Source organism: Coregonus clupeaformis, chromosome 21, assembly GCF_020615455.1.
Source record: "Coregonus clupeaformis isolate EN_2021a chromosome 21, ASM2061545v1, whole genome shotgun sequence".
NCBI classification, from domain to species: Eukaryota; Metazoa; Chordata; class Actinopteri; order Salmoniformes; family Salmonidae; genus Coregonus; species Coregonus clupeaformis.
The window spans coordinates 26,473,281-26,494,900 of NC_059212.1; the positions used below are offsets into that span (position 1 = coordinate 26,473,281).

At 42.3% G+C, this 21,620-nt stretch overlaps 1 protein-coding gene across 6 annotated transcripts in view; it reads right to left on the reverse strand.

Annotated features, from left to right (window-relative positions):
• LOC121535155 (paired box protein Pax-3-like) overlaps nt 1-16,488 on the reverse strand; it is a 32,353-nt gene extending 15,865 nt beyond the window's left edge. For 2 of the 6 annotated variants that reach the window (XM_041841930.1, XM_041841929.1), the window contains exons 1-4: nt 16,092-16,488; nt 15,227-15,462; nt 14,648-14,774; nt 14,064-14,210 (exon numbers count right to left, since the gene is read on the reverse strand). In XM_041841930.1, coding sequence (XP_041697864.1) covers nt 14,064-14,210; nt 14,648-14,774; nt 15,227-15,462; nt 16,092-16,176 — 595 coding nt within the window. In that variant the 5' untranslated portion in view covers nt 16,177-16,488. Of the gene's footprint in view, nt 1-11,133; nt 12,436-14,063; nt 14,211-14,647; nt 14,778-15,226; nt 15,463-16,091 lie in introns of those variants that run through there. The other 4 variants (XM_041841928.1, XM_041841927.1, XM_041841932.1 and 1 more) reach the window with 3 other exon arrangements.
• Between the last annotated feature and the right edge of the window lie 5,132 nt (nt 16,489-21,620).

The window sequence follows — 21,620 nt, forward strand, 5'->3', positions numbered from 1 at the left end:
ATCAAAGCTGGGACCGAGTGAATGAAAAACAGCTTCTATCTCAAGGCCATCAGACTGTTAAATAGCCATCACTAGCACATTAGAGGCTGCTGCTGCCTATTGAAATCACTGGCCACTTTAAGAAATTGAACACTAGTCACTTTATTAATGTTTACATATCTTGCACTACTCATCTCATATGTATATACTGTATTATATTCTATAATATTATACTGTATCTTAGTCCATGCCGCTCTGTCATTGCTTGTCCATATATGTATATGTATTTAAATTCCATTCCTTACTAGATTTGTGTGTATTGGGTATATGTTGTGAAATTGTTAGATATTACTTGTTTGATATTACTGCATTGTCGGAGCTAGAAGCACAAGCATTTCGCTACACCTGCAATAACATCTGCTAAACACGTGTATGTGACAAATAAAATTTGATTTGATTTGATATGGTGTGGTTGGATGGTTAATGGAGGTAACCTCTCCTCTATGCTATGCTACTCCTCTCTTCTGCTCTCTCTCTCCTCCCTCTCTCCTTCCGCTCTCCTCTCCAGATTTAGGTTTAATTAAAAGTAGAGAGCCAGGCAGGCAGGGGAGCGGGGCTCCCGTCTCTTCCATCTCAGTGCCAGCCCCTAGAGCCCAGCAGGAAATGCTTGTGCTGGTTGCCAGTGAGAGCCCGTCCAGGCATTACACAGGGATTTGAGCTCTGGGAATTCTGCTACGGCTCCAACAAGATTTCAACGCAGGGAAGAGCTCTTTATTAGATTCAGACCAGGGGCACCGGACAGAGCACTGAGAGCAGAGAGGTTCATGGGAGATTTGTTGGACGTGAAGAGTAAATATCCATCAGGGCAGAACGTTTTGAGCCGTGATTTGGAATACTGGTCTGGCTGGGACGTTTGTGTTACTTTGACAGCAATGGTGAGGAGAGGTATGGACACAGCATCAATCCTAACTGAAAAACGGATAAAGTATAGTAAATAATTTTTTCTGCCATGAATTTTACATGAACATTTATAAACTATTGGGATGGTATTATGTCCTAAACTACCACTTAGTCTCAAATTCTGCCCCCAAATTATTCCGCCCCAAAAGCAACTGGTCTTGTTACTCAAAACATTCACAAAACAAGAACCTGATTAATTAAGCGATAAACAAGATAAAGACTTAACAAACCAACAAACACATATCATGGTCATCACCATTTAAAGGAAAGCAGAAAGAGAGAAAAGAAGGAGAAAGACAGAGAGAAGGAGGGGGAGAGAGAGAGAAGGAAGGAGGAGAGAGAGAGAGAGAGAGAGAGAGAGAGAGAGAGAGAGAGAGAGAGAAGAGAGAAGGAGGAGAGAGAGAGAAGAAGGAGAGAGAGAAAAGGAGGAGAGAGAGAGAGGAGAGAGAGGATGAGAGGGAGAGAGAGGGGAGAGAGAGGAGGAGAGAGAGAAGGAGAAGAGAGAAGGAGGAGAGAGAGGAGAGAGATAGAGAAGGATGAGAGATAGAGAAGGAGGAGAGAGAGAGGAGAGAGAAAGAGAAGGAGAGAGAGGAGGAGAGAGAGAGGGAGAGAGAGAGGAGGAGAGAGAGAGAAGGAAGGAGGAGAGAGAGAGAGAGAGAGAGAGAGAGAGAGAGAGAGAGAGAGAGAGAGAGAGAGAGAGAGAGAGAGAGAGAGAGAGAGAGAGAGAGAGAGAGGAGGAGAGAGAGACAGAGAGGAGAAGAGAGAGAGAGGGGGGGAGAGAGAGAGAGAAGGAGGAGAGAGAGAGAATGATGAGAGAGAGGAGGAGAGAGAGGAGAGAGAGAGAGAAGGAGGAGAGAGGAAGAGACAGACAGAGAGAAGAAGGAGAGCGAGAGAGAGGAGACAGACAGAGAGCTGAAAACTGAGAAAAGCTGAGAAAAAAGCTCCCCAGCCGCACTGTATCATGTTAACTGCAGGGTGGGGGCGGAGCACTCCTCTTTTACTCCCTTTCTTTCTCTCTCTCTCTCCACCTCTCTTTTTCTCTCTCCCTGTTTTTATTATTAGTAACTGCCGCGAAAACGCTCCATCACGGCCTCTCTGTTAATGAAAAATGACAGTGTTACTTTTGTCATCCTTTTGGCCTTCTTTCTCTCTCTTTCTCTCTCTTTCTCTCTCTTTCTCTCCATCTCTCTCTTTGGGTGTGATGTGGCCCGGGTTCCTTTGTATGGCGGAGGGGAAAGGCCTGTGGCAGGGCTCTATTGGGCCGATTTCCACGCTCCATCTGTAGGATCCATCAGGGCTGCCCCAGCCTGCATTCAGGGCCCTGTCACCTGCCCAGCAGGGGAGTGGGGGAATGGGGGGCTGGATGGGTGAGGGAGGCGAGGGGGGTGGTGGGGGCACAAAGAGGGCCAGAGAGGGGCCACTGGGGGCTGTGGAGGGGCACAGCAGGGGAGCGCCCCCCCCCCCCAATCCCTCCCACCTTCCATCTATAGCCAGAGGGGCATGGGGGTTGGTGGGGGCATAGGGGTTGTGGAGTTGAGAGGATGAGGGGGGTGGTGGTAACTGAGAGGGGAGCTGAATGCACCTGGAGAAGATAGACAGAGGTGAAGGGGTGCTACGGAGGGAACGAGAGAGAGAGAGAGAGAGAGAGAGAGAGAGAGAGAGAGAGAGAGAGAGAGAGAGAGAGAGAGAGAGAGAGAGAGAGAGCGAGAGCGAGAGCGAGAGCGAGAGAGGAAGTAAATGTATGGTTGCTCTCTACTCTGCTCCACTCATTCTTAAAACTGTCCCTTCCATCACGTCCATTTCCATCACTTCACTTCCCTCTTTCTCCTTACTTACTCTCTCTCTCTCTACACCAACATCCCCCCATCGCCACAACCGCCCGCATTTGAATTTGAGAATGCCAACCACGTTCCGATGCCGTGGCGGATCAAAACGAGAGGGGAACGCCGACGCAGGCGCAGGAACCCAGAGCACCAGGGTTCCCACACATTCCCATCAACAAACGGGAGAAGAGGATACTGAACACACAAAGGGAGGCCTCGACCTCCTCACTTAAACACCCAAATCAAATGTTACGCTGAAGCTAAAGCGCCAGGGTGCTGAAAATACAAAATACTCCATAGTTTGGCTGTGACTCTGACAATAATCTAAATGGGAAAATGGATTATTATCCCTGAGGGGGGAATTGGTTTTGCTGCAGAATTACCCACTAAAATAGACATTAACAAAACAGGACCAGGACGTGTAAGGCCAGTAGATAAAGGATACATTGAATAAGGTTGACAGAGTGACACAGTAAGGATAGATAGATATATAGATTTCAACAGGTAGTTTGTGTTGGACAATGCTTCCCTCTTAAGCATGAAATACACAGAGAATCTCACTGCCGATAGACTGCCAATAGGTACTTATCACAGTGGGAGGCCATTCCTTCTTTTGCTAGAACAAAAGCAGTACCTGCTGCGTCCCGAACTGGTAGCGACGAACCTGACATTTCTACTTGTAGAATCGCAATGCTTGTCAGTGGCCAACAACTTGACTTTGAGCCAATCAGAGAGCATGAACCCCCACGTGAGGGAGTCAACAGGAGCGACAACAAAAAAGGAAAAAAGAGGGCATGAGCCAGTCACAATTATTATGTAATTTAGGCTATGGGATGGGCACTAGCTAAGTGAACATACGCAATGCACACAACATTAAATACTTCCTCCAAGCTAGCTAACCACTGTAGCTAGTATTGACATAATTATTAAATCACAATGGATTAGTTTCCATGAAACAGCTGCCTATGTTAGCTGCCGAGTTAGTGCAGTGTCCTTAGCTAACTAGCTATGTTGTGCCAGCTAGCGAATATGCTAACATTAGCTAGATATTTAAACATTTGGCTATGGGCTGGCACTGGCAGTATGGGATTATGGTGAGTGAATTAAATCGTTTATTCGTCATCTTGCTAGGTAGTTATCTAGCTGTGGCCATCAAGTGCTTTCTACAAAATAGTAACATTAGCGAAGCTAGCTAGCTAGTTAACGTTGGAATCTAGACCATACACTAAGCAACACATTCGGACATGCATTGCCAAACAACGCTAATGCCACCTTCTGGTTTGGAGTATTTTAACAAGGCTGAGTGGCTGACGACTTGAAGGTCTTTGCTGTGTGAACACAAAAGAGATTGACTGCCGACACTGTTCAGAGGTGCTAAGTACTGTCGGCAGGCAAACGTTTGACAATCCTACCGGTGTGTCTGAGCTTTTAAATAATTAGTCTCGTAGATCGATGCATTGTCTATAAAGCCCTCTTGCATAAACTTCCGCCATACCTTACTTCTTTGTTAACCTTCAGACATATAAGTTACCAGACCTGGACTCAGGGATGGCTAACCCTGGAGATCCCTTCAATCTCCACTGAGTCTGCTTGTATTTTTTTTTGCTCCGCTCATGTAGAATCATCTCCAAAAGTCCTTAAAGTTTGTGGAGTTGGTGCCTTTAGGTGGGCAATTCAGACGGATGTCAGAGGGCCTTTTTAACTGAAGAATGTGTTTGTTTCATATCATTGTGTTTTGCTTTTCGAGTTTTGTGTTTGCTTTTCATGTATTGTGTAATTCATGTGTATGTAGATATGTATAGTGTAATTGTTGTGTATTGATGTGTATACAGGGCTCATCTGCGGAAGAGACCGTGGTCTCAGCATGACTCTCTTCTTAAATAAAGGTTAAAAAAAAATACAAAAATGTATATGCTGTTCACACAGAAACCCGCGCTAACACACGTGCGCACACACACACACACACACACACACAACCACAACGATTCACAGAGGACAGACATTGCCAAAAGCACACACACAAACCTTAACTAAACTAAATGGTTTATGGATCCAGGGAGCAGACAGGCATGGCACACACACACAGACTGTCGCTGTCCATTACGATCACCTCTAGCAGAACTGTATTTAACAGTAGAGGAAAAGCTCCACACAGACCAGACCTCAAATAGGGACTGACTGGGCTTGTTGACTGTGTAGAGTCCAGTGGCCAAGACACACCCTGGCAAGCATTCCCTCTCCACCCTACTCTGAGATGTTAACACGAGGAGACACATCATACACACACATAGTGGCTGACACACACACACACACACACACAGAGAGAGTCACGACTCACCAATACACATGCACACACACACAAACAAACAAACACACACACAAACACACACGCACACAGAGTCGCCAATATACACACACACAAACACACTGTCGCCAATATACACACACACACACACACACACACACGCTCTGATTTTGCAATCTCAGCATAAAGACGTAGAATGAGAGAAAGAGAGGGAGAAAAAGAGGCAGAATGAGGGAGACTGATGGAGAAAGAGAAAAGAGATGGAGAAAGAGACAGAGGACTGAGCCAGAGAGAAGAGAGAGAGATAATCCAGAAAGAGACAGAAGGACTGAGCAAGAGAGAAGAGAGAGAGATAATCCAGAAAGAGACAGAAGGACTGAGCCAGAGAGAAGAGAGAGAGATAATCCAGAAAGAGACAGAAGGACTGAGCCAGAGAGAAGAGAGAGAGATAACCAGATAGAGACAGAAGGACTGAGCCAGAGAGAAGAGGGAGAGATAATCCAGAAAGAGACAGAAGGACTGAGCCAGAGAGAAGAGGGAGAGATAATCCAGAAAGAGACAGAAGGACTGAGCCAGAGAGAAGAGAGAGAGATAATCCAGAAAGAGACAGAAAGCAACAGAAAAAGAGAGAGAAGACTAAACAGAGAGAAAGGGTTTAGAGAGAGGGCCATATGGGGCTGTTTATGACGGGGCTGGTCGTAGGGCCGGGCGGCCCTTCCTCTAGGGGCTCTTAATAGAGAGGGTAATTGAGCTGCTGACATGTGTTCCCCTGCACCCAAAACAAAAGGCAGAAGAGACAAATTAACTAGTTATTTGCCCAGGGAAGTAGATCTGGCCCTTTCAGAGAGCAGGACTGGCTGGCCGACTCACTGAATAAAACAGTACATCAACGCCATGGAGGCGTGACAGGGAAAAGCTAGGGCTGGACCCAGCAGATGCACACAGGGTATAATGGTTAACTGACAGCTTATGGCCCCAGCTGGAGTTAACAGTGTGGGGAGAAAAGGAGGAGGAAGAGGGGAGGATGGGGAGGAAGAGGGGAGTGGGGCCTGGCTCTCACTTGACTTGCTAAGGAGCCTCTCAGGAGTCTGTTGCAGCTGCCTGGGAATGAGGGAGGGAGGAAGGAGGAGGGATGGAGCAGGGATGGAGGGCGAGAGAGAGAAGAGAGAGAGAGAGAGAGAGAGAGAGAGAGAGAGAGAGAGAGAGAGAGAGAGAGAGAGAGAGAGCGGGCTGCAGAGATCACACACAAAGAGAGTCAGCGATATGACGTTAAACAGATGTATCACTCTCTAATATAGCTGAAGTGACAAAAAGCCCCAAACAGGGCATTATGTGGACCCAGTGTGGGGCATCTTATTATTTAGTTCCAGTGGGGTGGAATGAGGTGACAGTTTCACGGTGGCATTGCCACCCCCAGAGAAGGGACAAAGCAGCGGCACAGCACCCATGCAGGGCCACATGAACAGGCCAGTCTGCCACACGCTCCCCCCCAGCACTGACCCAAACCAGCCCAGCCGCCCAAGTCACCCACTCCCCAGGTGCATAATCTGCCTAGTGGGCCTACTCTCACAGTCTCACACCAAGCAACCACCAGCATCATTCCAAATAACTTTAGCTTTACACATCCATGCAATAATATAAAAAAATACATACAAGGTTCCTATAATATTGGATGTCTATGTAATATGTTCTATAGCCCAGAGGAATGGAACGGGAGTCCATTAGCTGTCATGGTGAACTAAATATTATTCTAACCCTCTCTTCCTGACGTGGAGATTGTTTTAACAGGCAGTGACCCTAAGTCGCCCTCTGACCCTGCCAAACTACAGCCCCATGTACTGCCGTAAAGGGGGTGGGGGGGGCAGGAGGGGAGTGGAGGTGGGCTACTGACCCCTTTACAGGCCAACATCACCCCTCCACAAAACTTCATAGGCAGTGAACGGCCAGAGAGTTCAACCACCGTCGCATTCCTCAGTTTCTTTTCTTTTCCATAACAAATTCTCTAGGCTGTGATGTATCTTTCTTTCTGTTTCTCCCTTTACTGGTTAGTCTGTCTGTCCTGGTTTCTTTATTTTAACATTCTGATATTTTTTGTATTTTATTAAGCTTATCTCATAGTGCTGAGAGAATGTTCAGGTCTAATTGAGATGCACAAATACTGATGCGGAAAAAAAAGCAGATATTTTTATTTTGCTCTTTCCGTGAGAAAACACAACTAAAAAGAGCAAGGAAATTACTCTACCGTGTCCATTCCATTCTATGCTGAACTAAACTGCTCTTAAAAAATAATAAAAAAGCGAGGCTAAACAAAGTTAAGTGATTGACAACGCTGTCTGGCTTTACTCAATTAACTATCTCATTGTATCGAAACCTTTTTTACCAGAACTCCCATCGCCCTTCACCCCCGACCTCATTCTCTCCTAACTCCTTTATCCTCAACCATCACAGAGTTTTGCTTAGCTAATACTTCCAAGGAAATAGAGAGCTCTCCTTGACCTTCTATTGGTCAGTCTTCTCTTCTCTCTTCTTCTCTCTTTCTCTTTCAGCCACTTCAAACTGTCTCTCTGGGCAGTGGGGAGAATGTGACGGAGTCCATCAGCGACGAGAGGCAGGCCCAGGGCAGGACCCCGCTCCCTCACTTCAAAGTTGGCCTGCATTCATTAATTGTCCTTTGAATTAATATCACGGTGCTCACAATGCTGTGCCAGCACAGAAAGAGGATTTAATGAAGCATAGAGCCTGTATTCACTTGCAGATAAACCAGTGTGGATTTTCTTGAGAGTGATGCTGTGACGTAGGCTAAAGTAAATGTGGTGTGTATAGCCAGGGTGAGAGGAGATAAATAAGGGAGTGAATAGGGAGGGAGATGCTTTTGAATGCACCGCTAACATACACTACATGACCAAAGGTATGTGGACACCTGCTCGTCGAACATCTCATTCCAAAATTATGGGCATTAATATGGAGTTTGTCCCCACTTTGCTGCTATAACAGCCTCCACTCTTCTGGGAAGGCTTTCCACTAGATGTTGGAACATTGCTGTGGGGACTTGCTTCCATTCAGCCACCAGAGCATTAGTGAGGTCAGGCACTGATGTTGGGCGATTAGGCCTGACTCGCAGTCGGCGTTCCAATTCATCCCAAAGGTGTTAGATGGGGTTGAAGTCATGATTCTGTGCAGGCCGGTGAAGTTCTTCCACACCGATCTCGACAAACCATTTCTGTATGGACCTTGCTTTGTGCACAGGGGCATTGTCATGCTGAAACAGGAAAGGGCCTTCCCCAAACTGTTGCCACAAAGTTGGAAGCACAGAATTGCATAGAATGTAATTGTATGCTGTAGCATTAAGATTTCCCTTCCCTGGAAGTAAGTGGCCTAGCCCGAACCATGAACAACAGCCTCAGACTATTATTCCTCCTCCACCAAACTTTACAGTTGGCACTATGCATTGGGGCAGGTACGTTTCTCCTAGCATCCGCCAAACCCAGATTCGTCCGTCGGACTGCCAGATGGTGAAGCGTGATTCATCACTCCAGAATCGAATGGCGGCGAGCTTTACAGCACTCCAGCCGACGCTTGGCATTGCGCATGGTGATCTTAGGCTTGTGTGTGGCTGCTCTGCCATGGAAACCCATTTCATGAAGCTCCCTACGAACAGTTCTTGTACTAACGTTGCTTCCAGAGGCAGTTTGGAACTTTGTAGTGAGTGTTGCAACCGAGAACAGAAGATTTTTACGCGCTATGTGCTTCAGCACTCGGCGGTCCCGTTCTGCGAGCTTTTGTGGCCTACCACTTCGCGGCTGAGCCGTTGTTGCTCCTAGATGTTTCCACTTAACAGCACTTACAGTTGACCGGGGCAGCACTAGCAGGGCAGAAATTTGACGAACTGACTTGTTGGAAAGGTGACATCCTATGACAGTGCCACATTGAAAGTCGCTGATTTCTTCAGTAAGGCCATTCTAGTGCCAATGGTGATTGCATGGCTGTGTGCTCGATTTTATACACCTGTCAGCAACGGGAGTGGCTGAAATAGCTCAATCCACTAATTTGAAGGGCTGTCCACATACTTTTCTATATATACAGTACATTCTCTAAATATGGTAGCCAGGAGAATCTGGACGTCGCTTACGATTTTATAAAATGGTTCGCAGGAAACGACACACTACGGAAGTTAAAAATAAGCTACAACTTCTAAAAAGGGAACTATCACTTTAACTTGATCCAAAAAACACCAGGAAACATCCAAGTGGAAAAAGTTAAGACCAAACACACAAGTTAATCATAAATGTGTATCACACTAAACTGCTTCTATGTTTGACTACTTGTGGTGACACCTAACACCAAATGATCTAGGATACATCACTTATTAATCTATTAGTGTGAATTAAAAACTCTCAGCCCTGAATGAATTCTGATCACTCCATCCAACATCAATTTCCTAGAAACAGTTGCTATATTCCAGGTATTGTGGATTTGGATTTGTGGTGTGGCATACTGATACAGTACAGTTCCACTGGCCAAGTTAAGTTGGGTTTAAATAAGTAGTAATAACCCAGGCAGGGAGACCGCCAGTGATCATACACAGAGTCAAGACCCAGCTATTTCTCTTCTCTATCCCACTGCCTGGATTTCTCTACTGCTCTGCCTGGAGGTAGCGATGGAAAGTAGTCTGTAGAAAACATTCCACTGGTCGCAATGAGGCTCTGTTGTTTGTTATGACTGGAGACAGTCTCTCCTTTCTCCCTCCATCTCTCTCAATCCCCCTGCTTCACTAAGACAGCGTAAAAATGCCCGGACCGCTGACAAATATACAACATTATAGAAAATCAATGTCTATCTTCTCTGAAGGTTTCCCCTGTTCTGTCTGTGGGGGTATTGGTGTGTTCCTGACATGGTTGGCTATTACTGACTGTGTGAGAGACATAGGTTTATTGAAATTTTTAAATGCCCTGGGAGAATAGGCATTATGAAACATTCTAATTGGTTTATAGGGTTTGTGTATATACACTTAGACAAATCATATCGGTCATTGATATGATTCCCCATAGATTTAGCTTCAACCGAATGATTGCAGAGTTTGCATATTACGGTCTATGCATGCAACGTTTAAAAATGGCTCTCACTTTTTTTCTGTTTCTCTGCTGTCTCTCTTTCCCGCTACTCTTTCTCCCCCCCTCTACTCTTTCTCTACTCTCTCTCTACTCTCTCTCCAAACTCTCTCAGTCCATGCCAAAGTAGTGGGGAGCCAGTTTCCCCACTTTATTTACACAAACAAAGTCCTACTCAGTTTCTTTGACAAAAGCAGCTAAATCTTTCATGTTTTGTCAGCACTTGATTCCTCCTGTCCCCCTGGCTATTTGCCTGCCCCAGGACAATGGAGCCAGGAGAATGGGAGCAGATTTTGTGAATGTGCCTCAATGAAACCAATTATTACATGTTGACTGCGTTCACCATGGCAGATTTGAAAGAACTGGGCTTATTCAATTTGGCACCGCGGGATTCCCTTTCAAGATAAGTTATCCCTTTGACTGTTTGTATTTCTGAGCTTTTCTTTTTTCTCCCCCTCCCTCCCTCCCTCCCTCCCTTCTCCTTCTCTCTCTCTCTCTCTCTCTCTCTCCCCCCCCATTGTCATAAATGGAATCCGCAAGAGTAGGCTACTCCTCTTTCATGACTTTGGTTATTTTAATTAGCTAAATGAGGCTAAAGGGGTGTCCGTTGGTGTTATAGTCATATACAGAGGAAGGGGGTGTCATTCATTAGGAGGCAGTTAATGTGCCAGTATTTATTGATTAATTAACATTAAACCATTCATTCAGTTTAGGAGGCCACATCCATGCCAGTATCCTTTATGGAATTTGCTCATGCAAGACTGACAAGGTTGAGCACTCTCTGCAGACAATTTTTGCACTAAATGAATGTGTTCATACTAATGGAAAGTATTTACTATGTCCCCAATTTCTGTTATTTATTTTCGAACTACTGTTAAATAATTGGTCAATAACCATAATATTCTTAATTATATATAAATAATAGAATTTATACATTTAACATTTTATTTCCCCTGAACTCAACTATTCCTCTTAAACAGGAAGTGCAATCGTTTAACATCAGATTCATTTCCTGATTAAAAGCGCAACATTTACAATTTGCTTGGGGGCATCCTTCTCCCAGAATACTCTAGGTGCCCTGTAATGTCATGCAGATCTAGTAGTAGCTACCTGGTCCCAGTATAGCTACTTTATCCCACTGAACTCTAAAGTGGCCTTTTCCCAGACAAATAAATCTAAATAGAGAAGCTTTGATCTCTGCACTTAAGGGTAGCCAACAATGGAGGCAGAGGAGAAAGAGGCAGAGTGCAACAGTCCTCTCTCGCCTGCAACAATAGCCTCTACAAACACCTACTTAATCAATATTTGGCCAGAAGACACCCTCACCATACCCAAGACAGCCTTTTCACATTCTAATGAAGAGCTTTAAAGGAAAAAGAAAACAACAAGATCAACTACTTCCACAGACACACACAAGAGGATAAGATAATTAAATATGGCCATTGCAGACTGAGGGAAAAAGGAAAGTAATCATTGGACTGTGTTTGAATTGGAATATAATTTCAGTAAACAACATTTCAGATATGCCATTATCAACACTTGAGTTTGCTCTGAGTTAATGAGTTAATGTAGTCATTATGGACAAGATGAAGATGATTATTCTGGCAATGTAACAAGAGGTCCAGGTAATGACTGAAAGAAAAATACCTACAATAATTATTCCCAAAACACTTAACTATTTTTCATTGATCTAGATAACACATAAAAACAACAACTTTTAGTCCATTCGGGCGTTTGGCATATTTTAAAATAAATAGGCTGTAAATCATATTGTGATACATCTATAGGCCGTAATAACAATTTAACATCACTTGTTGTGCACACTTGTTGCAACGTTTTATCATGTCTGGCTGTTCCTAACTTACAATATCTATATCCGAATCATATGCCTAACTCACAATATATGCAAGCCTGTATAATCAATCTAAACAAGGCATCATCAGCACGAATAGATAACAGAGAAAATTGAGGGGGATAATATCAGATATCGAAACACAATCATCATCGAAAGAGCACTATCACATCTCCATAAATGGGCTATTGATTGTGGTGGACAAAGATACAAGCCTGTAAATTATTTCCAACACCGCAGGAAAAATATTAACCAAACTGGGAGAGTACATTTAAAAAGGTGAATAAAGTAAACTGCCTATCCTGATCTGTATTCGCGATGCCTCGCCTGGAAAGAGGCAGGAAAGCGGCTATAGATGTTGCATGAATGCGCGCGCCCCGGGCGAAGAGGACTGGGCGGGCTTTGTCCCTAGATGAAAGTGGGAAGAAATAAAAGGTTTGAGTTTAATCTACTAGAAAAGGTTTGCACTGCGATTACTGATGTAAGGAGTAGTAAGGAGTAGTAAGCAGACCATGCCTCCTGCGCAACGATTGTAAACACATGCGTAAAATAGCGATAAGAAAGGCGTAATCATTTGATGATGCTTGAAAAAATTGATTAAAAAATAAATAAAAAAATAAAAAATATTTTTGCTTAGTCTAGTTCTTTAGATATGTATTTGCTATAAGTGAAACGAAATTAATCCCTCCAAAAATGTTAAAGCAGGCAATGTGTCCCTTCCGAAACCTTGTTATGAATTTAGAATAGGCTATGCTCACATTTCTAAAATTGTATGTTTAAAAAAGTCAGTTTATGAAAGTATAGCCTACATTCCTGAAAACCCAACAGGTCACCAAGCAACAGGTGTTTGGGGAAAATCCAGGTCATAGGGAGAGATAGGATGCTGTCTCTTTCTCTGTGAGTCTGAATAGCAAACGCCATCTCTTGATGCTAAAAAAGACTCCAAATGAACATTTTGTAGGTGAAAACGGCCATTTTCTCTCGGCGCGCAGTCTATAAAACGGGCCGGAGTTGCCTATTGGTGTTATCTGAATTATTCATCGCTCATTGCGGGTCCATAATGTCTTCTCCCAGCCTTTTGTCAGCGCATTTTTTTCTCCCTTTCTCTCCACATTTTGAAAAGCTTTGGCGTCTTTTTGTACACCACTGAGCCGCTTGCTATAGCAGGCCTTTGTGAGCGTAAAACCGAAGTGTGAGTCTCAATAGACTCTCGAGCCTTTGTCCCCCAAGTTCATCCTCAAGTGTCCGATTGTGTGCGGAGGAACCGTCTTATTTTATGGGGGACGGAACAGTTGGGCAAATGTTTGATCAACTTCATATGGAAACGTTTGGCTTTTGTAAAAGTTTCGTTTAGTTTAAACTCAGGCATGCAACTCAAAATTCCATATTCATAAAGTTTGGCCTATATTGCAGAAAACTCCACCAAAATAGTTATTATTTTCAAATGCTTAAATATTCGTGTTTTTTTTTGTCAATATCTATCTCATATCTGCACAGCAATCATTCTGCTTGACAAACCAACCACAATAAAAAAGTTAAATGCAGAGTCACGCGTCCAGAAAAATAATGTATTAAACAATTGAAGTATTTAATTAAATAGTAATGGTCCATGATCATATTTCCATTTATCAAATTATATGGGTATTCTAATTCAATTCTGCATTGTTTCTCTGTACATTATGTACGCCGGCCCCATCTGAATTTAGTGTAATATGCAGGTTATCTGCTAATTCAACATCTTCAAGAGAGAACGACTCATTTTTCATATTCTCAATTTCTCCCAATTTTAAACTGTCTCAAGAGGCCAACGAATAAACCAACTTTTAACAACTTCTAAACAACATCTCAACATATATTTTATCACAACCAAATATAGAAAATTGAGAGGAAAATAAGCATTCCATACTTCTGAAATAAAATGAATTTTCTAAACCAAAATTGCCCCCTTGTCCAACAGGGAACCCGTGGCCTACAGGCCTGTGCCTACTCAACATCGGCAACGCTTTGCACTGCTTTTGATTAAAACCGTTACTCACATCTATCCCCGAGGATGCCATCGATGCTGTGTTTCGCTCGTCTTTCGTTCTCTTCCAATTCCCTCTTCTCTATTTCATCATCGTCCTCCTCGTCTTCTCCTCCAACTCCCCCGAATTTACAACGCATGATACGGCTGATTGAACTCACTTTGAAAGTAAATATATAAATGATAAATTGTTGGTAAAAAATCATGCTTGAATTGATGAAAGTGCCAACATCCAATGCATATTGCCATAGCACCTGTTGATTGGTTTTCATCTTGCAATAATGTTTCACAATATTCTGTTTATATCTGGCAAACTTTTTCAAACTTTCAGAATGTTTACGGCTGTTGCAATAGGGGTGTCATTCTTTCATGCATTTATGACTTTTGTAGACTTATAGGCTATCCTCCTCTCCTGCACGTTTTACTAGGCTTATGCAAACGTATAATATTATTGTAGGCTTATACGATTTCAGGTAGCCTACATTTACATTTTGGTCATTATGCAGACGCTCTGGATAAGATCCTTACAATATATTTTTTGGTTGGAGAACTTTAAGTTATACATTATTTATAAATTATTCGAACATTTTTAAATACCTGAGGGGATGTTGTTTCTGTCACAGATCCCGTCTTTGAGTAATTTATCCCTAATTTCCCAGCTGAACATGCCCGGGTTGTCTCTCTTGTATTCCTCGATCTTCTTATCCACATCTGGGGTTGTTGTCTGCTTCAAGTGGGAAGGATGTAACAACAAAAAAATCAGTAGGCCTATGATTGCTACTGCAAAATGTATTTACTTTTTTTCAAACTAAATTAGGCTACAAGGGCTATGTAGGCCTAATAGCCTATACGGTTTGTTGAGTTTTATCGTTTACTTGATCGTTTTCAAAATCCATGTTTTGACTGTCTGTATTAACTCAAATTGTGTGAGTTAATATGGTGCTAAAAGTGCGCATAAAATAAGGCCTTATAAATGAAATATGTATTCGGAATAATGAATAGCATATGACAATAAATTATAGCCTACCAAACTGTAAATTATGATATATCCTTTTAGTTTAACGGCCTGTCATCCCCAATTACATGTATCTTGTTAGTGGCATGTTGAGGTGCAGGCCATAAAGTTGGGCTTGACCGAGACATTGCTGCTATATAGTCCGGTTCTAGGGTCCTCACCTTGGGTTTGCTGCCTCCGATGGCCCCAGGCCTGATGGAGCCTGTCTCCTGGTACCTGCACAAGATTTTCGACACGCAGCCATGGGAGACTCGGAGCTGGCGGGAGATGACACAGGGTCGGATGCCGTGGTGTGCCATCTCCACGATCTTGTGGCGGATGTGGTTGGGCAGGGGTCTGCCGTTGATAAACATCCCACCGAGCTGGTTCACCCGGCCCTGGCCTAACGGGGTAGAGACTGGACAGAGGGAACGCATTTCATTCAATAACAATAACTTCAACAAAAAAAGTAAACCACAGCAGCAAAAAAAAGCCCAAACAATCAGGCCTATATTTATTTATTTAACCTTTATTTATCCTATCTCAGTGAGAGGGGCTATATTTTTCAAGAGAGACCTGTTGCAAGAAAATATATTGATAACATACCATTTGAACTCGGTCTATAGCAAAATGTTTAATTGTTATTGTTATTACATGGGTTAGACCTAATTGATGGTGCACAATGTAAATCAATATCAAATGTATAACACGAGCATTGTTGTTGTTTTGATATCAGCTGCTACTACGTCAATTCAACTGAACCAGGGATTGCTACAAACTGTTTATAGCCTAGTAGGCTAGTGTAGGCTACTTAGTTTCCAATAAGCTGCCTACAATTTTAGGGAATATAGCAACTTTGATTCACTGTCAAAATGCTAGGTCATGTGTAGGCCTAATTGTCTGTTAAAAGGCAACACTAAGACAATTATTTATATACGAACAACAATTTTGCAGCTGTTCAAAGTTGACACAATATCAACACTTGATTTCTGATTAAATCAATGACAAACAAACAAAATCTTCCAATACGCAAGAAACATAGCTTACCTTCCAGTGAGTAGCCTCCCCGCGGGTAGTTTTGGTGTGGGTTCGGGCGCATCATCCTCGGTATGCCCCCCGCTAGTGCTGTCATGTCTCCTAAACTTCCGCCAACGAAGCTTTGCTCTGGACCAAATCAACACCAACTCGTGAACTTCTGAAATATTCTGGGATCCACAAAAACGTATAGCCTATAGGCCTACACTTTGGCTTCGATGGAGCAGCAGGACAGCCTCCACGGGTTGCTTCGTCAAAATAACAACATGCAACAAAAAACACAAGTTAAATCCTTGGAGAATGGTGCATTCGTCGATATCCAACGTGGAGTGTGAAAATATTGACAAAGCAATGTTTGCCTCTGTTGAAATTGAAGGCCGCTTAGTTGGAGTTGTTGTTGACACTGTATGTGAATTGAGAAGATGGGTGGAAGCGAAACATTTTATAAGTTGTTGCTCTCCTTTCTCCTCAGTCCTTCTAGGCCTCTGATTGGCTTAGAAAGGCGAATATACCGGGGGGCTGAGGGTGCGTTTTGATTGGCCGACTGTCTTCTGTAGTGACCTCACGGGTTCAAGGCGTTGTGTCTTGAGTCTTGTGGTGCCCCCGAGCTTTTGCTTTCACAGAATCTGATCCACGATCAGCCCTCCAGTCATAAACGGTATAGGCTATATGGTCCAACCATGTTGATGGATGAAGATGCGCCTTTTAGTGAAGGCTACGCTACCCCCTGTAAAGTCACCAGTCACCAATGTATTACTTTATTATGTTGTGACTATTTCATAACAGCATTGCACATGCACCATTTTCTGCCTGTAAAAGAACACACACACACACAAACACAAACACACACACACTCACACTGTTTGCTATGCACAGTGATTCTACAAACAGGAATTGATTGTAGTATTTAGACAGTAGTGCACTAATTAGAATAGAAGGAGCACTGCACGTTCGACCCAGCAGGGTATGACGCCGGGAGTGCAGTAAAGTTGTCTGTAGCGAAAGAAAGTACAATTGTGTGAGACATTATTTATAACTTCATGAGTGTCAAATGCCCCCCCTCCCCCCTTCTTCTCTTTCTCTCTCTTTCTCTCTCTCTCTCTATCTCTCTCTCACTCTCTCTCGCACACGCGCGCGCATTCGCACTTGCACACGCACACACACGCATGCGTGCACACATGCACACGCACACAGACATCCACCCAGCTAACACATATGGTTTCTTGAAAGTTGTGGGAACGTATGTTTTGGATTTCACATTGGTTGTGGGAACGAATTGATATGTTTCCTGACTGTTAAAACGGAACGTTTTTTTAACATTCTGAGAACAGAAGTGAACATTTTGCCTGTTCTGGGAATGTTTATTTTTAGGTTGCAGGGAGGTTCTGAGAATGTTTTACTCTGGTTACTTTAACGTTTTCCTGGGAGGTTTTATTAATGCTCTGAGAACGGTTTTTGAATAACTTCCTTAAAACTTTCACTGAATGTTTCAATAAGACTTTTAACAACACTGCTAGCTTATTTTGGGTTAACTTGTTTTAACTCCAAGCACAGATAGGACACATGGAAATTAATTTTGATTGGCATTAATCATGCATGCACATTTCTTTTTATTGTGACACGGAATCAGTGCGATTCAAACCTATAATCTTATGTTCTCTATCCATGGAATTACTCCACTGCGCTATGAGGATGAAGCTAGCATGCTATGTTTTTTAAGCATACAAAGCTGTTAATTTTTGTCTATTCAAACAGAACCCATTTCAAAGGAAACAAGCACTCATTATTAACATCAGGTGTGGCCAATTAGTGGGCGTGACAAACACACCTGAACACACTTAACAAGATAGAGGATAGAGAGAGTTTTGTTGATGCTGAGGACTGAATGTATATGTTTTTAAATAACATTCGTTGAACGTTCTCGGAAACATTACTAACGTTTTCTTGTGGTTTTTATGGAACGTTTTCTTCAAGTTCTGAGAACGGAATGTTGGTTTTTAAATACCATTCTTAGAATGTTCTCTGAACGTTACTATAGTTTTCTTGTGGTTTTTATGGACGTTTGCTTAACGTTCTCTGAAGAATTTGAGAACATGACTTTAAATAGAACCATGAGGAAACTGGTAGTAAACGTTATGGTGAAGTAGCCTACTGAAATTCCCATAGAAGAATGTTGTTTCTTAACTTTCTTGGAACAATTTGAGAACATTACTTTAAATGGAACCATGAGGAAACCTGTAGGAAAGAGTATGCTGAAGTATTGATATTCCCACAGAAGAACGTTGTTTCTTAAAGTTCTCTGAACTTTTTGAGAACATTCACAATGTCAAACCAGTTGGAGAACATTCCTAGAACATTACCAAAATTGAAATGAAATGTAATGGAACGTTTAGGAAAGGTTATGTTAAAATCCTTAGGAGTCTATTGACGCACCTGTGAGTCAATCTAATTAACATAACAAAAACATCCCCTTCAAAATCTGTCAGTTTAAGCTAGAGATATCTGTTTTTTTGCATGGGCTGCGTCTCAATACACCGCATCTGCCTATGTCGGCCTTCCGCATCTGTGGTGGAAAGTGGCAGAGCTACAGCGCTGTTTGTCAGAACAGGAGACATCCCGAAAATCGGACATCTGTAGCGACCCCCACAAGCCCCATGGGACTCGTCTGACGTCGGAACCGTTGATGTGCCAACTTCTATTTGTAGCATCTGAACAGTTTGGGCTACAAACTAATATTTTTTACATTTACATCATTTAGCAGAAGCTCTTATCCAGAGCGACTTACATATGTCCCCACTATGGAAAGGGGGGACTCCGTTTTGCTCTATGATCCCCACAAATGTCACAGGACTCATCTGAAGGTAACCCGGTACCGGTTTAAAAAATGAATGGAAGTATGGAGGTAGTTTTGTGGCAACAATAGAAAGGGGTTAAATATGTGTCAAAAAAACGAAATCCCCCTCCAGCTTAGACTTTTAGAGGTTAAAGTAAAGAAATACCCAAGAAAATAACATTTTTTTTGTCAAGTTCCTTAATTCCTTAAATGTGCTGAGAATGTTCCAAAGCCAAGCAACTATCCTGCACCATTCCCAGAAAGTTGTGGGAAGGTTGTACGCAAAATAACCATAGGACCACAACGATCTCACCTAGCTCTAAGAAACATATGGTTCTCAGAATGTTATGTGTGCTAGCTGGGACTTGTTCCCCATTCAGAAGTCTTTGTGGAGGCTCATTGAACAAGTCATGTCAGTCAAAAAGCTTCTCCCATTCACCACTCCAATCAATCAAAGGTATGGAGATCATTCCAAGCGAAGCCTTTGAGTTCTAACAAAACAACGATTTTTTTCCCTCCAAATTCCACATTGACACTTACCCTAATATTAGCCTACCCACCAATTGTTTAGGTCACATTTCCAATCAATGAACTGAACGAAAATACAGTTTTGTTTTAGGATACTTATTAGAGCGGTGTAGGCTACTTACTTGTGAGAGGTCGTGGCTGTTTTGGGGCCTGGAATATAGTAACCGATCAACAATTCATAATCACGTGGGGGGGGGGCAACATGTCAAGGCATATCAGTTGATAGCAACTATTAAAATATGCTATTCTGTGTGCTTTTATAGGCCTATAGGAATAAGGTTAATCCCAACGTATTGAGCCCTACAACATAACGTTACCCTGGTTGACATTCACCACTGTTTAATTTTGTTGGCAAAAATACTTATATGTATAAACAACAGAATAAACAACAGAAAAGTTCGAGAGTGGTTTTCCTTTGGAATATTGGATGGCATCATTGCCATCTTCACGTCTCTGTGTGCGCACCCGGGCGCGCTGCGGCCCTTAATAACCGGTGATTATGGAGCGTCGCGGTCCCAGGTGCTCCCTAACCGGATTAGGGCCGTCACCGTGGCGCGAGGAGCCGCCACACCACGGGCAAGCTGGAAGCTCCACAAGGGAGAGCGTCATTAGTTATGATTTTAATTGACATTGCTGGAATAGCTGAACAATAATAAATGCTTCTGATGAGTAGGCCCTATGCCTAAAGCCAATCATAGCCTATTTGCATAATGGTGTCACCTTTTTATTAATGACAATAATTTAGGCCTACGTCGTTTTTAGCAATGTCCTTGAGGTGTTCAAAAAGAGCAATTTATTGTTTCTTATTCATATTTATATTTCTTTAGAAATAAATGGGCTATTATTGTTATTATAATAATTATTGTTATTGTAGTCCTTATTATTATTATTATTTAATAATAACCATTTGTATTATTAACTTTTTTCTCACAATGATAACAACGGAGATAAACTAGTAGTCTTAATAATCAATGTTAACTTTCTTATTGAATAACCATTACTACTAATACGTTCAAATCATTAAGATAATACTTGGACCATAATAAAGTTTGTTTTTGACTAATCTTTTAACCATGTGGCTGTCGTGTTTGTCACCTGAAATCTAATACATCTAACAGAAGTAGAATTATGGTAAACCAAACGACATCTTAGAGATGGAAATGTGGATTCCCACAGTTAATGAAGGCCTGCATTGACATTCAGCTTTTTGGGAACCGAAAAGACTCTTCCAAATGTTTTCTTTCTACAGGAACGCACGGACAATGGAACGCAGGAGGGAAATATGGTTTGGACACGGGAGTCCTTTCACGTGCAAAGGGAGGAATTGCTCTCTTTCTCTCAGAGTTCCAACACAGAAGTCTACATGCGGAACTTCTTCCATGGTATCCTAATGGTCGACTAATTCAACATTAGGACCATGCATGACCCGCGGTTCAATCACACGTTGGTGAAACACATGCGTGCAAATGGTCGATTATTGACACAGAGACATGAGAGTTTATTTGACTGTTTGTAACCTTGTTGAACTGTGACAATTAGCCATGTTTGATGGTCAGAGGCATATGCTGCTCAGGCATAGGGCCTATTCCAAATAGGTCAATGGAGAACGTTAGGCTATTTGTGATGATGAAGATTGTTAAAACATTTGTTGGTAGGCTACAATGTACTAATATGGTAAAAGTTATATAGATTTGTCACAATATCTGATAATACGATGATTGATATTTTGGTATAGGCCTTCAAGTAGAAGTTGTCAAAAGTAACCTTCTAATATTGCATTACCAAAACAATTTGGGCTGTTAATAAATTAGGATGATACAATGATAATAATATACCTAATAATATGCCTAATAATAATAATAATAGGCCTAATAATAATAATAATAATAATACATTGTGAATCAAAACAAATGTTAAAGCAAAAAACAACCTATCTAGAATTGTAATCATAAACATCCAGCGAGATAACTAAAAACGGTATCTCTTTGCAGTTTTAAGAAATGGTGTGGCTACTTTTTACAGCAACAACCCCAGCATGCAGCCTGATAATGTTTTTCTTCACAGGGTTTGAGGTGGGATACATTCCCATTTTCTTCTTCAAAAATACGTCCACGGGACATAAATTACTTACTGAAACTCTATCTATATCGTCATAAAAGAGGGAATGGGGCAAAAACAAA